Source organism: Parus major, chromosome 6, assembly GCF_001522545.3.
Source record: "Parus major isolate Abel chromosome 6, Parus_major1.1, whole genome shotgun sequence".
NCBI classification, from domain to species: domain Eukaryota; kingdom Metazoa; phylum Chordata; class Aves; order Passeriformes; family Paridae; genus Parus; species Parus major.
This window is the reverse complement of record NC_031775.1, coordinates 25,344,786-25,358,585: the sequence shown is the minus strand read 5'-3', so window position 1 is coordinate 25,358,585 and position 13,800 is coordinate 25,344,786. Positions and strand designations below refer to the sequence as shown.

At 40.2% G+C, this 13,800-nt stretch overlaps 2 protein-coding genes across 6 annotated transcripts in view; one reads left to right on the top strand and one right to left on the bottom strand.

Moving 5' to 3' along the window:
- Positions 1 to 2,659, bottom strand: part of VTI1A (vesicle transport through interaction with t-SNAREs 1A) — a 258,961-nt gene extending 256,302 nt beyond the window's left edge. The window contains exon 1 of one of the 5 annotated variants that reach the window (XM_015632973.3): positions 2,302 to 2,659. In XM_015632973.3, the coding sequence (XP_015488459.1) occupies positions 2,302 to 2,395 (94 nt within the window). In that variant the 5' untranslated portion in view covers positions 2,396 to 2,659. The remainder of the gene's footprint in view (positions 1 to 2,301) is intronic. The other 4 variants (XM_015632972.3, XM_015632970.3, XM_015632974.3 and 1 more) reach the window with 4 other exon arrangements.
- A 175-nt stretch (positions 2,660 to 2,834) lies between these two features.
- Positions 2,835 to 13,411, top strand: ZDHHC6 (zinc finger DHHC-type palmitoyltransferase 6). Its single transcript, XM_015632968.3, has 10 exons — positions 2,835 to 3,190; positions 4,918 to 5,009; positions 6,541 to 6,700; positions 7,743 to 7,904; positions 8,428 to 8,481; positions 9,994 to 10,161; positions 10,464 to 10,505; positions 10,829 to 10,974; positions 11,063 to 11,106; positions 12,847 to 13,411. Exons 1-10 carry the CDS (start codon positions 2,942 to 2,944, stop codon positions 12,948 to 12,950), a joined length of 1,221 nt encoding a protein of 406 aa, XP_015488454.1. The 5' UTR covers positions 2,835 to 2,941; the 3' UTR covers positions 12,951 to 13,411.
- The last annotated feature ends 389 nt before the right edge of the window (positions 13,412 to 13,800 follow it).

Below are 13,800 nucleotides of genomic sequence, written 5' to 3'. Positions count from 1 at the left end.
ACTTCTGGTGATGAAGAAGCAAAGATCTTGCAAATATTCCTATTAAGAAACAAGGGAAAAATGTGTATTTAAAATATTTCTGATAAAGTGTTCAGCATAATCAGAGATTTTTTTTCCAGGTGGTCAAATGCCTCTGTTAGCTAAGACTGTAGTTTGTTTGGAAGACATAGAAAATATTTTTCCTGATGAAAGACAGAATAGCCCTGAAAACAGAAGCAATAGCTAAGCCATAAATATACAGTGCAAGAAGCAGCTATAATGCAAGTCAGTTCAAACCATGTGACCAACATCAAATATAATGTGGGGGGAAAAAAAAAAAACCACAAATTTTTTTTCTTATTTTGATTTAATTTATCCCAGTACCACGTTACTGGTCCTGCAGGGAGTATGCATTCTGTGTCCTTTGAGAGGATGGCAAATTCTATTAAAAAAGTATTCTCCTAATGGTCTCATGAAAGAATGATGATTTCAAAGCCTGTTGCTTCTAGCCTACACCTCTGTTTAGGCCAATACTCTTAAAACATCTTTTATTTAAGCTCCAAAATCTCCCTAAGTGAGTAAGGGAGACTGATTCAAGGAAAGGATTATGGAAATGCACTACTATTATTCAGAATATTCTTCCTACTATTCAACAGATTCTGATGACTTCCAAAATCTATACAATTAGGAACTCACATCTCTATTCTTTACAATCACGGAATTAAATCTCTCTTTTCCTATAAATCAGTCCAGCACTATTGATTTTTAGAGGATGAGCCAGTAGTGTATTTATGATGTCTCCCCGTTCGTACCAAAAATCCTTAAATTTACTGCTCAAAGGTTAAGAAGCCTTTGTCAAGAACTCCCTGCATCCTCTCAGTAAATGGTTCCAGTGCCCATTTACAGGTTAAATACAATTTCTGAGCAAATTAAATTACACCAGTTCTAGAATTCAATCACAGGAACTCTGATTCTCTCCCTTCTTCATTTTGTAAGTTTCCATTAGAAAACAAATTTTCCACCTCAGCTGTAGCTTCTGACTGAATTATCCTGTGTCCTTGCTGTTAAGATCAAGAGTAAAACATCTTTGTTAAGCCAAGGAAAAGGCACAGTTTCCTTTAACCATGGAACTCAACTCTTATTTTTTCAGAAGACTTTCTAACTTGCTAAGATTAGAATTGGACATAACCTTACAGAATGAAAAGAATTTTTTATTCAAAATCCCCTGAGATCACACATTTTAGTTGACCACCCACCTCAAATCCTGTTTAGAGTCACTACTTCATCACTTCATGATGCATTTCCCACTCTAAAAGTAGGATGTTATTATTTGGTCCTGAATATATATGATACCTTTTCCTTTAGTCATATGGAAAAGTACACCATTGGTATGTGTTCATTTTCTTCTTATACAGTATCCACTCTTACGGTTAAGGGTCCCAGATTTTTGGCTAATATGCATAAGAAGCAGAGGCAGAAGTATTAAATAAGCTGCAAACAGAAGAGGCATTGAGCTGAGCTACAAGAGGAACAGATGAGAAAACCAGAGTGTCATCTTCCCTCCATCCCACACTGTAGTCGGGCACTGATCCCTATCAGTGCTGGAAGAGTCAGCTAGGCTGAATAACAACATTATAATTTTCATCTTTCTGCTCTTACAGACAGTATCGACTCTACTGCAGGGATACATCATGAATTAGACCATGAACGCTGCAGGCTACTGACAAACACATTAAAGTAAATGAACACTGATTTCTTTGAATGTGATCCTGCATGTGAGTCACCACAGTCAATTATCCAAATCAAACGTACGAACAGTAGGCAACAAAAATACTAATTCAGATTAAGTCATGCACAAAATCTGTCTGTGCCACAGGAGAAAGACTTGATTTCCATTAGTGATGTTGTGGCATGACCACCAGAAAGAGGATTCAGGAGCAATGCTGGTACAGGGAACATCCCCCACCAGCTCTGCTCAGCCCTTCAGGTGCGCTGGGGCAACTTCGCGTGGCCCCAGAGCCGGGCAGAAGGGAAGGGCTGATCCCTACAGGTGACCAGCAAACAAATATTCTATCAGAGTATTCTTAATACATGTCAAGAGATAACTCGCCGCTGGGACAGAGCCGGGGCAGGGAGGTGACTGTGCTGTTTAAGGAGCGAGGAGACACATTCGGGTGAGGGATCGCCGAGACCTCACTAAAACCACGCCGCCCCTCCCGCCCCCGCCCTGCGCTCCCATCGCCGGCAGCCGGAGCGGCGCTTACAGACGAGCCGGCCGGGCCTGCGGAGCGAGGGCCGCGGGGGCGGAGAGCAGCCGCTCACCTCCTACCAGCTTCGGCACCTTCCCGATGCGGCCCGTGATCTCTGCCGTGAGCACGGCGAAGTCCTGCTCGTAGCTCTCGAAGTCGGAGGACATCGCGGCGATGGCGCTGCCGGGGCCGCCGCTCCGGACCGCGGCGCTTCCGTGTTCTGCCACGCTAAACCGCGTCCCCCACCCCGTCCCCGGCCGCCTCGCCACACGTTCCGGCGAAACTCAGGTGCTTTAACCGGCACGGCCCAGCTCCTCTCGGCCGTCCCGACAACCCCTGGGCGGCCTCGGCGCGCGGGATCGCGCTGCACCGCAGGTACCGAGGAGAGTCGGCAAGGACGGGTCACTCCCACCCCGCTGCCCCTCCCGCCCCGCCTCGGAACCTGCCGGGGGAGAGGAACGCGGCTGCGGCGCTACCGGCGGGCCGCAGTTTCCCGGGGGGCCCGTATTGTGAGCGGACCGCGGGCGGGCGCTGGCAGCGCGGGCTCCGCTCCCGCCCTCGCTCCTCCCCTTCCCTCCCCTCCCTTTCCACTCCCTTCCCTCCCTCCTCTTCCCACTCCCTTCCCTTTTCCCTTCCCGCCCTCTCCCTCGGCAGCCGGCGGGAGCCATGCACGGCGGCGGCGGGGCGGCAGCGGTCGGGCGGCGGTAGCGGCGATGGCGGGGCCGGGCGCGCTGCAGCGGGCGCGGCGCCTGTGCCACTGGGGCCCGGCGGTGGCGCTGGCCGTGGTGGCCGTGTGCTCCGCCACCGCCATGGCCGACGCCGCGCTCTGGTACTGGCCGCTGGACACGGCCGGGGGAAGCGTCAACTTCGTGATGCTGCTCAACTGGACCGTCATGATCCTCTACAACTACTTCAGCGCCATGTTTGTGGGCCCCGGGTACGTCCCGCTGGGGTGGACGCCGGTAAGCGCTGCCTTGCGACCGCCTCGTCCCGGGGCCTCGCGGGGACTGGCGGGCAGCCCTGAGGCCGCGCCGCCTGCCCCCGCCCTCAGGACAGTAGAAATCCCGTGTCTTGGTGCCGCCGTTTCTCCTCTGTCCCCCAAGAACGCTCCAAGCTCTCAGGCCACTCCTTCCTCCTTGTCTTGTTCCGAAGTCTTTCCTTTGCCTTTCCCCGCTTTGCTCCTGCCGCTTCTAGAGTTTCCAGTAAAATCCAGCTCGCTCCTGAGATCGAAATCGGACAGATAGGAACTTTGCAAGTTTTGAGTATTAGAAAGCAGTACGCTGGACACTTGAAATATCCTTCCTCTAATCGAGTGTGCCGAGCGTTGGGTAAACAGTTCTTATTACCCACACTGATTACACATTCATAAGCTATCCCCGCTTACTTAATGTGTATATAATGTATGTGTGATACTGTACTTTATATAGTTAGGTTCCTTATCGGAAGTCCTTATGTGGCCTTTTGGGGTCTCCTTTGGTGGTCTTCAGTGGCCAGTGTTGTAATATTTCAGATGGCCATTCCTTGAATCCAGCTCTGGAGTAAGCACAGCACTGTTGATTTCCGTGACTCTTGCTTTGGTAGCCTTGCAGATCTGAGGCGGCTTCCTGCTTGCCTACAGTTACATCCTGTAACTGCTTCTCCAAGGCTCTGTTCTGTTCTGCTGCCCTTCTCCATCCCCTCCCTGTGCTCTCGGGGGTCTGGTAATGCTGCTTGGCTGGCAGCAGTTGCTGTGTTTTATAGGGGCTTCTCAAAGCAAAGCAGCAGGAAACAAGCACTGTTAGCTGGGAATGAGAACCTCAAGATTATATGCAGACACCTATTCTGGAGATTTTGCTGGTAGCAGTAACAATTAGAAGTAATTAATCTAGAAAGTTTCTTTTTAATTTTATGCAAGCCAGAAAATTATATAGTTACTCTCTGCTTAATAGAGTACAAGATAGAAATTTGCATTTCTTGTGCTTTAATCATCTCTTGGAAGAGTTTTAGTCAGGAATGATACTGGTTCAGTATCTCAAGGCAGCTGCCCAGAGTTAGTGTTCCAGTGGTGTGATACAAAGTTTAGTGCTGGTCACCTTTCTAATTGTGGAATATTACTCAAGACACAGTCTGGGCAGAAGAGGATCCTGATAATCATCTTAGCAGGACAATTGGGTACTCCACTTCCTGAGTGGAAGATTTTGGCTACCACTTGCTGTCTGCAAGTGTCTCTGTCTCTCACCTTTCTCTAGGTGGGGGGGCTGTGTGTAAAAGAGATTGTAAAAGAGTTGAACATTAGTGTTTACTAGTGCTGTATCTTAGTAGTAAGCTTGGAGTGGTTTATGGTATAAAATGGAGAGAAAATGTGCTCAGGATTATTATTATTTTTTTAAATCAGAATGGCAACATGCTGATTTTTACTCTCAGAACTTCACTATAATACCCTGCTTGTACAGTTGCTCTTCCTGACAGAAGAACTGTTTATTTGTTTTAGCAACCAGCACTTTCAACAGTGGGAGATGGTTGTGTTGATAGCTAGGAGATGATTTAATTTTGTCTTTTCCTCTCCTTGACGCCTACCATTAAATAGGGTTGGACTATGAAACACACCCTGTAAGAAGAAATCAAAGGTGTTTAGGTTACGAAAATACCGAGATAAACATTGCCAGGGGAGTTGTGTATACATCTAACACTCCTATTCTTTTGTTTAAAGGAAAAATCTCAGGATTGCATGTATCTCCAATACTGTAAAGTGTGTCAGTCTTACAAGGCACCTCGTTCACACCACTGTCGGAAGTGCAACAGGTACTGTTTCTCTTTAAAATAGTTTAAAGTCCATATTTGAGATGGGTTCTTACCATAATTTGTTCTTCCAGCACTCACACTGTGCTTTTTTAAAAAGCTTCCATTTAAACACTATAGCCCTTTCAAGTATTTCCACTTTCTAGTTGTGTGATGTCTATACAGTTCTGCTGTGTTTTAGTTTAGAAAAATGACTGTCTTTAATGTTTTCTTTATAGTTTGAAATCAGTTTCTCTTAAGAACTTCTTGATGGTACCAACAAAACAATGCAGTCCTGCTTCAGGGATGTCTGTGTAAATACCTAAAAATCATATTAAATTGTTTTTAAAGTCTAAACATTGACCTGCTTAAAGAGTAGAAATATCTATTCTGTCATCTTTCCAAGCGGGAATTAAATGTTGATTTGAGTAGAAATTTTGGACTGTTGTTTTACTCTACACCAAAGTGGGTTTTTGAGGGGAGTTGGCATGTTAAGTAATAAACCTTTTGGGTCAACTTAAAAAGTTTGCACCTTGTTATCTTCCAACACACTCATCCTGATACAAAGGATACTTGATTAAAAATAGCTATCACTAGAATTCAATGCATCTTAAAAAAATCAAGGCACTTCAGCTGTCTGTAGTCCAGGCAGGTTGTCCTCTGAAGGGCTCTTAGAATGTGGTGCAAGTATATTGCAACATATGCATTCATTTGTTATTTCTATAAACCCAAGATGTGCAGTCAGTGGTATTTAGGAAACAGAACCTGAAACTCCTGAGCAGTGCTGTAATTTGGCCACAGCATCCTCAGATTTAAAATGAACAACTCTTTTCCTTGAGTGACAAACTTTATGCTGAGGATTGATTACTTGGGTGGTCATATAGACTTTTACACATGTCAAGGTAATTCTGAATGTCCAAATGGACCAAATCTTTAATCAGGTGGGATTTTTTTGCATCTGTAAGCTATGCCAAAATAACTGGTTTTATATTGAATACAAGAGTGTCCCTAGGGTGCTTAGACTTGTTAAATGTATTTTGAATAGGATTTTCAATAGCAATTGAGAAAGCTTTCAGAGGGTTTACCACTGAAAAGAACAAGTCACTATCACACTTCTCTCTGTGTATCTTTCTTTAAATACTCTTTCTACAAGCAGTTCACAGGGAATTTTATATTACCTTTATTTTCCTGGTATACTGATTTTTAAAAACTGGCATTAACAGTAGTGCTTAATTATTGTGATCAGAGTTCTGACAAGTCCCATTCTATGTCTTTGTCTCCAGGCTCTGTACTATGGTGGTTATTAGCAACTAGTCAGTTTGAGTAAAGGGGAGGACAGACAACTAGGGAGGGTAGGACCTGGAAGGACTTTTTATTTGTTTTTTTAAATTCTACAACATGGAAATATAATTCTGAATAGCAGCTAAAAAGAAACGACTGTGTTGATCTGTCAGAAAAAGAATGGAGGTTGAGAAGTAGAAAATCAGCCATCCTTTGAGTTTTTTGAGAAACCTCATACGTGTCCTTTATATTAATCAATAATTATTATTCACAGATGTGTGATGAAGATGGATCACCACTGTCCTTGGATCAACAACTGTTGTGGATACCAGAATCATGCATCTTTCACTCTGTTTCTCCTCTTAGCTCCACTGGGATGCATTCACGCTTCTTTCATATTTATTATGACAATGTACACTCAGCTTTACAACAGAGTAAGAAAACATAACTAAATGCTTAACTAAATTATTATTTAAGTCAGATAAATTATTCATGTCTTGAAGTACAAGATAATTTAGTTTTCTGAGGAGAAACGTGGAATTCCTTGTTATTCTTTCCACATGCACTCCTAGTTCTGCTGTGTGGCTGTAAGATGTATGTATGTGAATGGAGAAGGATTCAGGGAAAGTTGTTTCTATTTTAATTCTTTTTTTTTTCTTTTTTTCCCTTCTCATAATCACAGGGACTTTCCCATTGCTTTACATTGACTGAAGACTGTTTCTGAGTAGCACTTTATGTAGAGACAGGCTGTGTTTTGGCTGGCACAGAAAACAGCTGCTATTTATTTCCAACACACAAGTTTGATCCTATTTATTTTCTTTTATTGGCCACTTTTTTAGAATTGTGTCTATTTCTTCAAGGAAAAAAAAGTACATTAGTTTTGGGACTAAAAATAAATATGTTAGCTGTGGGTTTTTTAACTGAAAAACTTCAACAATGAGCAAAGCTTGTTCTGGAATACACCCCTTATCTCAGATGCATGGTTAAGATTATAAGCTTTGATTTCAGCCTCTGTGGTTGCAGTGAAGAGGTTGATAACATCACCTGAGTGTAACAGATGAAGTTGTATTTGTAGCAGCTGAGCTGTGTTTGCAGGTTGATAATGTTGAGAACTGCTGTCTGCAAAGCTTTCAGAGAAAAACCTGCATGATTCCCACAGAAAATGGGGACTGTTCTATGCAAACGTTGTCCAGCTGACACTGATGAATGTGTTTTCACACATACTGGACCAGATCTTTTTGCTGATTTTTGGGCCTGTGGAGCTTGCAAGGTGATGATTGTGATTTCATTTTCCACCTAGCAACAAACTTCTGAAGATAAAAGTCTTTTGAATATAATATTTTTAGTTACTCTGCTTGCATTATAAGCCCATCAGATGTTGGACACTTACTTTCAGAGCCAAATTTCTTATAGATAACTTGCTTTGTTTCAGCAGGTGGAAAGTTCTAGAGCTAAATGGAATTTTTCTCTTTGCAGATATCTTTTGGGTGGAGTTCTGTGAAGATTGACATGAGTGCAGCCAAAAGAGACCCTCGTCCCATTATTCCCTTTGGACTGTCGGCATTTGCTGCATCTTTATTTGCCTTAGGACTGGCATTAGGAACAACTATTGCTGTTGGAATGCTGTTTATTATCCAGGTGAGTCTATGGCTCTGTTACAAAGAAGTTAAAAACTGTAAGTTTTGTATGCTTGTGGAGCAGAAACAGAATTCAGGATTGAGATAAGAACAGTTGTTCAGAGCTTACATTGTTGTATAACTTTTCCAGGGATTTATGTAGCTTTGTCCCAGTTTTTTTTTTTTTTTCCATGGAAGACTTGGATGTGAAAATCTAATGAACTGAGAAAACATGAGATGGATTTTATAAACTCCCTGAAAAAGGCAAAATATTTGCCCTATCCCTGAAAATAGATGTAAATATGCCTGATGTATTTCTTAAAATGTTGGAGATCTTTGAAAGTAAACAAAAAGATACATTTTGAGCATAAAGTTCAATACTGTGTGATATATGCTGAGGGTTAGCTTCTAACGAATGTTCAGTTAACTGTATAACAGTTGCTTTGTTTAAAATAATTTTAGTTTGCTAAATGAAGCTTTCTTTGTATAGCTGATGCATTCCTGCAGAAAACAAGTCCTAATTTCACCTAACACTTCTATTTCAGATGAAAGTAATTTTGACAAATAAAACTTCAATCGAATCCTGGATTGAAGAAAAGGTATGCTTTTATTACAGTATTCTTGTAATGTTACAAAGTCTATATTTATACATCCATATTTATAATTATTTATTGTTTCACCTCTGGGTTAAAGAGATGTTATTTAGATTTATTTACCACTGACCTAACACCTACAACAAGCTTTACCCTTACCATCTCTGAAATTCACTGAAAGAAATGAGAAATCATGTAAATGCATAACTTCTCTTTTGTTTCAGAGGACTTTGTTGAACATGGAATAATATTTGCTTTGAAAAGACTCACTTATCTACTTGAAATATGTGGGTGTTTTTATCTGAAACTTTAGCTTTGTCATTACACATTCTTGTACCTTTAATTGTCCACCTCCCTGACCAAGTTACCATTCAAAGTGGCATCTTTTGACTCATGGTTTTCCCCATTTCTCACTTTAGATTGTAAGGGAAGATTTTCCTCGATTTGGGAAGATTTTTCTTGATTTTAAAGTACTAGAAAATACCTAGTCTTCTGTCCTTAAAATTTCTCCTGAATTTCCTTATCTTTATAGAGGTTTTCACAAGATTTTTCAGGAGAAATATAGTCAAACAACAGAAGCTAAGTTTAGAGGAAGCAAAACTGATTCAGTATTTAGAAATTAGTTTGGTTCTACCAGGATTTTTTTGTTCAAGTCCACAAACATTTCATTAATGTCTTGTTGTCTTTCTTTTATTTTGTGTGCCAAATTAGCATGAGAATCTTGATTGTGTATAAGTACTTAAAGTATTGTAATGTCAACTCTTTTCATGGGATGTGGCTGGATCCAAGTCCTTTTAGACCTTTGAATAATGGGATAATGGAACATAAATGAAAGAAATCCCTGTTATCACTATATTGTAGAATTTGGAATAATATGTTAAAATTTTTACTGTAAAACACAGGCTGCTAATATGTCCCTTTTGAAAGCTGAGCATGGACTGTAATACTTAATTATTTAATAGAATGGCATTATTGCAATGAAGAGAACACCACTCTGTGGCTGCTCCACTAGATGTCATCATAACTGTGAGAATGTCAAGCTCGTGACTACAGAATGTGGGTGATTCAGATCATGCCTGTGTGTGCATTCTTAGTGGAGGAATTGGCACTACCAATGTTGAGTCATGTTTGTGATCATTAATCAAAGGATTCTGAGCTGTGGAAGCTCTTGGAAGTGACTGAGAAATAGACATTGGTCCCTAAAAAAAAGCAGTAAAGTAATATCAGAGTGTGGAGGGAAGTATCAGTGTAGTCAGGGGACTGTTAAAGAGTAAATGGGGGGAGACTGGGGTGGGGACACCCCAACCAGACATCTTTCTGAATAATGCCATGATTGGTTTAAGTAGTTTTTAATGCCTGGGTTGATATAGCAGGAGTTCACTTCTCTTGCCTGAAAATACTTACCTTTAGGCCCCATAGATCCATACAGGGCTTATGATTCAGCCTTTGTAATATTTGCTTCTGGACTGCACTTTGTAGGGTGATTTTATGTTCTGCATTTCTTAAATTATTTCCTAGGCCAAAGACAGAATCCAGTACTACCAAACGGGTGAGACCTTTATCTTCCCCTATGATATGGGAAGTAAATGGAAGAACTTCAGGCAAGTGTTTACATGGTCTGGGATTCCTGAGGGAGATGGCCTGGACTGGCCAGTTAGAGATGGATGTCACCAATACAGTTTGACGGTAACTGATCTTCAGTGGTATCTCAAGTTGATTCTCCCCACTATCCAACTGTGTGCTTTCCTTTATTCCTTTATTCCTTTGTAATAATAGACCAGCTTTTTTAATAACTAAAATAGATGGGCTTGAAATACATGTACATGAGTTCTGTTAAATGTTGTCCCATTTTTGATGCACTAGAAAGTTATGCTTTTGTGAGTGTTTCAAACTGCTCATGGTATTTCCTGTGTTTGTTGAATGATTTCAATACCTGGTTTCATTTTGTGTTGAATGCTGACTAAATTTCTATTTTTAATCATTTATAGATAGAGCAACTGAAACAGAAAGCAGACAAGCGAGTAAGAAGTGTAAGTATTTGTGAAGTTTGGTCTAAAATTATTTTGAAATAGCAGTATAAATAAATGTAATTAATCAACACAAACAATGTATAGCATTCTCTGCTAAATTAGCCTTTGCATTTGCTTCTTAGTTTCCAGATTGGAAGAAACGTGATGATAAAAGAGGATTGTGCTTTATGGTTAAGCATTAATTTAGAATTCTGAGTCCCTTTGACAGCCACTGTCATTACTTTAAATCTCATGGTATGCTTGAATTGATTTTTTAGTATGAAATTTATCAGTAAGGCCATAACTCCTTCAAATAAATTGCTGTGTTCTGTTCCAATCCACAGGTGCGGTATCGAGCCATAGAAGATTACAGTGGTGTCTGCTGCCCTGTGACTAAAGGTGTTAAAACATTCTTCACAACACCGTGCACTGAAGAACCTAGAATTGCACTGAGTAAAGGGGATCTGATTTTAGCCACCAGAGGCTTAAAGTTAGTGGCTCCACACCTTTATATTTGGTTAAAAGAAATACTGAGTTGTGTTCTGGCATCTAATTACCTGTTATGCTTCCTTCCCCAGACACTGGATGTATGGTGAGAAGATTCTCATCTCAGATGGTGATGGTATGGAGCAGTTAATTTCATTTCTTTCTGTTGAAAGTTGCAAATCAGTTTTATACCTATCTAGAAATGTGGCCAATATTATATGTTCACTTCTCAAAAGGTAGAATGATAACATTATTGGCACTAGCTTCTCTCGACTCTCCAGTTTTTATTCTTTACATCTAATAGGCTTCCCAGTTTTGATAAACATTAAACAACTGTCAGGCTGACAGAACACTCATTTAGTAGTTTATTGAAAGTTGAGTGGGAAGGGGGGTACTTCATATTCTAAGAAAAAGTTAGGCTTTTAGTCTATAAAGAGGTTAAGGATGATTCATTTTTTTGATATTTAAGTGGTGGTCTGCCTTAAATTCATCCATGCTTCCTACCTATACAGCCCATATAAGTATAGGGATTAATCTTTGTGTATCTTGAAAACTTGGAGACATCATGTCTTTGGTTTGGAATAATTTCTAGAGACTTTAATATGCATTTATAAAACTAGCTGTGGGTGTTGAGTATAGTAAAGATTCCTGATGATCTGCAGAGAGTATCACAACCACCTGCATTGAAGCTTTTACATTTTTCACTTCAGACCTCTTGCTGTGGACTGAACTAAAATTTTACCTGCCAGAGGGTGTGTCAGATTCTGTTGTTTGTTCCAAACAATTGTTAATTCATTGGATTGGATTTCATATTTGCACAAGTGGGGCTGCTAGCAGTCACTACACTGAAAAAGTCCTTGCTTTTCATTGGAGGTCTGAAACCTTTATGGGCTGGAAGTGCCCTGGCAGCTGACTCCAATAAAACATCAGATACAGATGAACATAGCAATAGTTTGTATTGCATTGCTTATTGTGAAGTTTAGCAGGATATATCTACTCTGTTGAATGTTGGGTTTTCTGAATCAGCTAAAATGTGGTGTGGATGGAGAACTTGGTGAACACTGAGAGGCTGGATCAGACTAGACTTCAAAAATAGAATGAGTTCTGTTAGGAATGTATGGAAAAATGCTATAAATAAGCAGGAATAAAAAGTTGCACTACAGCAAGATGACAAAATGAATGATTAAGTAGCAGTTCTTGTGGAAAAAAACTCGATGATAATCTTAAGATGAGTCAACACTTTCAGAAAAGGACAGGCATACAGCTTCCCAGATGCTGAAGTAAACCTTCCATCCTCCTCAGCATTGGCAGAGACTGCTGAAATAGTCCTACAAGTAAAAGCAATTACTGCATCTCAAGAAAGATCTACTGTAAAGGGTTGAGAGGAAAACAAAGAAAACCGAGAATAATTAGAATAATAGCAAATAGGACTTTATAAGGAAAAGCCAAAAGAATTGGGATAGTTTACCTGGGAGGAGAGGAGTAGGAAATGGGAGTTAGCCTGGGTATGTGTAAATAGTCATCAGCTGTGTGAAAATCTATGTAGACAAGTTTGTTACCTGCTTCCTGTGCCCCTGATTGTAGAAAAAGGAGCTGTAAACCTGATTTATAGATAGAAAGATTCAGATAGGGTATAAAGATGAATTTTCTCAAGGAAGGTAGAGCACTGAAAAGCTTTGGAGATGTCTGAAAACATTTTAGGTAGTTGGAGAAAATCTGTGCATCCCTAGGCAATGATGTTAGAAATGACTTAGATGTTCTGTCTTGTAGAAGAAAATATCTTGGGTAAGTGCTTGATGTCTCTTCCAGTCCTGTGTTTTTCCTTAGTAGTGGGCCATGTTTTGTTCTAAGTTAATGCAACTTTTCATGTCTTAAGGTGGAATAAGAGAACGAGGCTGGTTCCCTAGGAAGTGTGTGGAAAAATACCAGTATGACTCTGAAACGGATCAACCAGTGGATGGAGAGAAGAAAAGCAAATAGCCTTCTAATTTTTTTAAATATTAAATGGAATTTTTACTTCAGATCACAATCCTTTACTTGAAATTTTCTGTATATTACTTTAGACTTATGCAATGAATATGTTAGGATGAGGTTTTCTTTTCCTCACAGCTGAAAGGGTTGTATATGCCTGTGCCATGGTTTGCATACTTTTTAAACAATAAATAATTGAAGAAGACATTCTGTGGATTGCCTTCTCGATGCATCTTTTTCATCACAAGTCAGAATTGTTTTTTTCTGTTTAAATTGCATTCTGAGCATTAAGATTTTAGGTTTTTTTTCCTCAGCCGCATCTGATTGTTATGCGTGCTGCTTATCTTTTGTATTTCTCTGGAGCTGCCCCTGAAAATAAACACCCAATTCAAATTCCAGATTAAATTTGTTACCTGTGACTTTTAATGATGTGAATTGTCCACCTCAAATAAATGATACATTCATACTTACTTGTGGGTTCAATTGTTCTTAGAGCTAGAAGAACTAGTTTATAGGCATGGGAGAGTGAACTGACTCTTCATTCTTTGGGAAGCAAAGATTTAACCTTGTAAGTTGTTTTTCAAGGTTAAAAAGGCTTCAGTTGTTGCAATAACAAATAAAACCACTATTTTGTGGTTTTAATGGCAAAAATTACATTCAGCAGTGTCTGTTCCTCTGAGCCAGTACCCAAGAGATCTCAATCCATTTTAGAGTGAAAGGGAGCAGGATCCAAGAATTTGTGAGTGTAGTTGCTACTAATTATTAACAGCTTTCTTAAAGCATTTTCATTTAGCATCTAGTATGGATTATTAGAAGGAAGATCTTAAATTGGAGTAACTTGTACCAGCTCAAGGCTTTT

Bases quoted from the DNA above. Each gene is read 5' to 3' on its own strand.
- ZDHHC6 (XM_015632968.3), top strand. From the start codon at position 2,942: ATGGCGGGGCCGGGCGCGCTGCAGCGGGCGCGGCGCCTGTGCCACTGG. The intron at 5,010-6,540 runs GTACTGTTTCTC...TATTATTCACAG, and splicing joins CACTGTCGGAAGTGCAACAG to ATGTGTGATGAAGATGGATC. The intron at 10,506-10,828 runs GTAAGTATTTGT...TCCAATCCACAG, and splicing joins CAGACAAGCGAGTAAGAAGT to GTGCGGTATCGAGCCATAGA.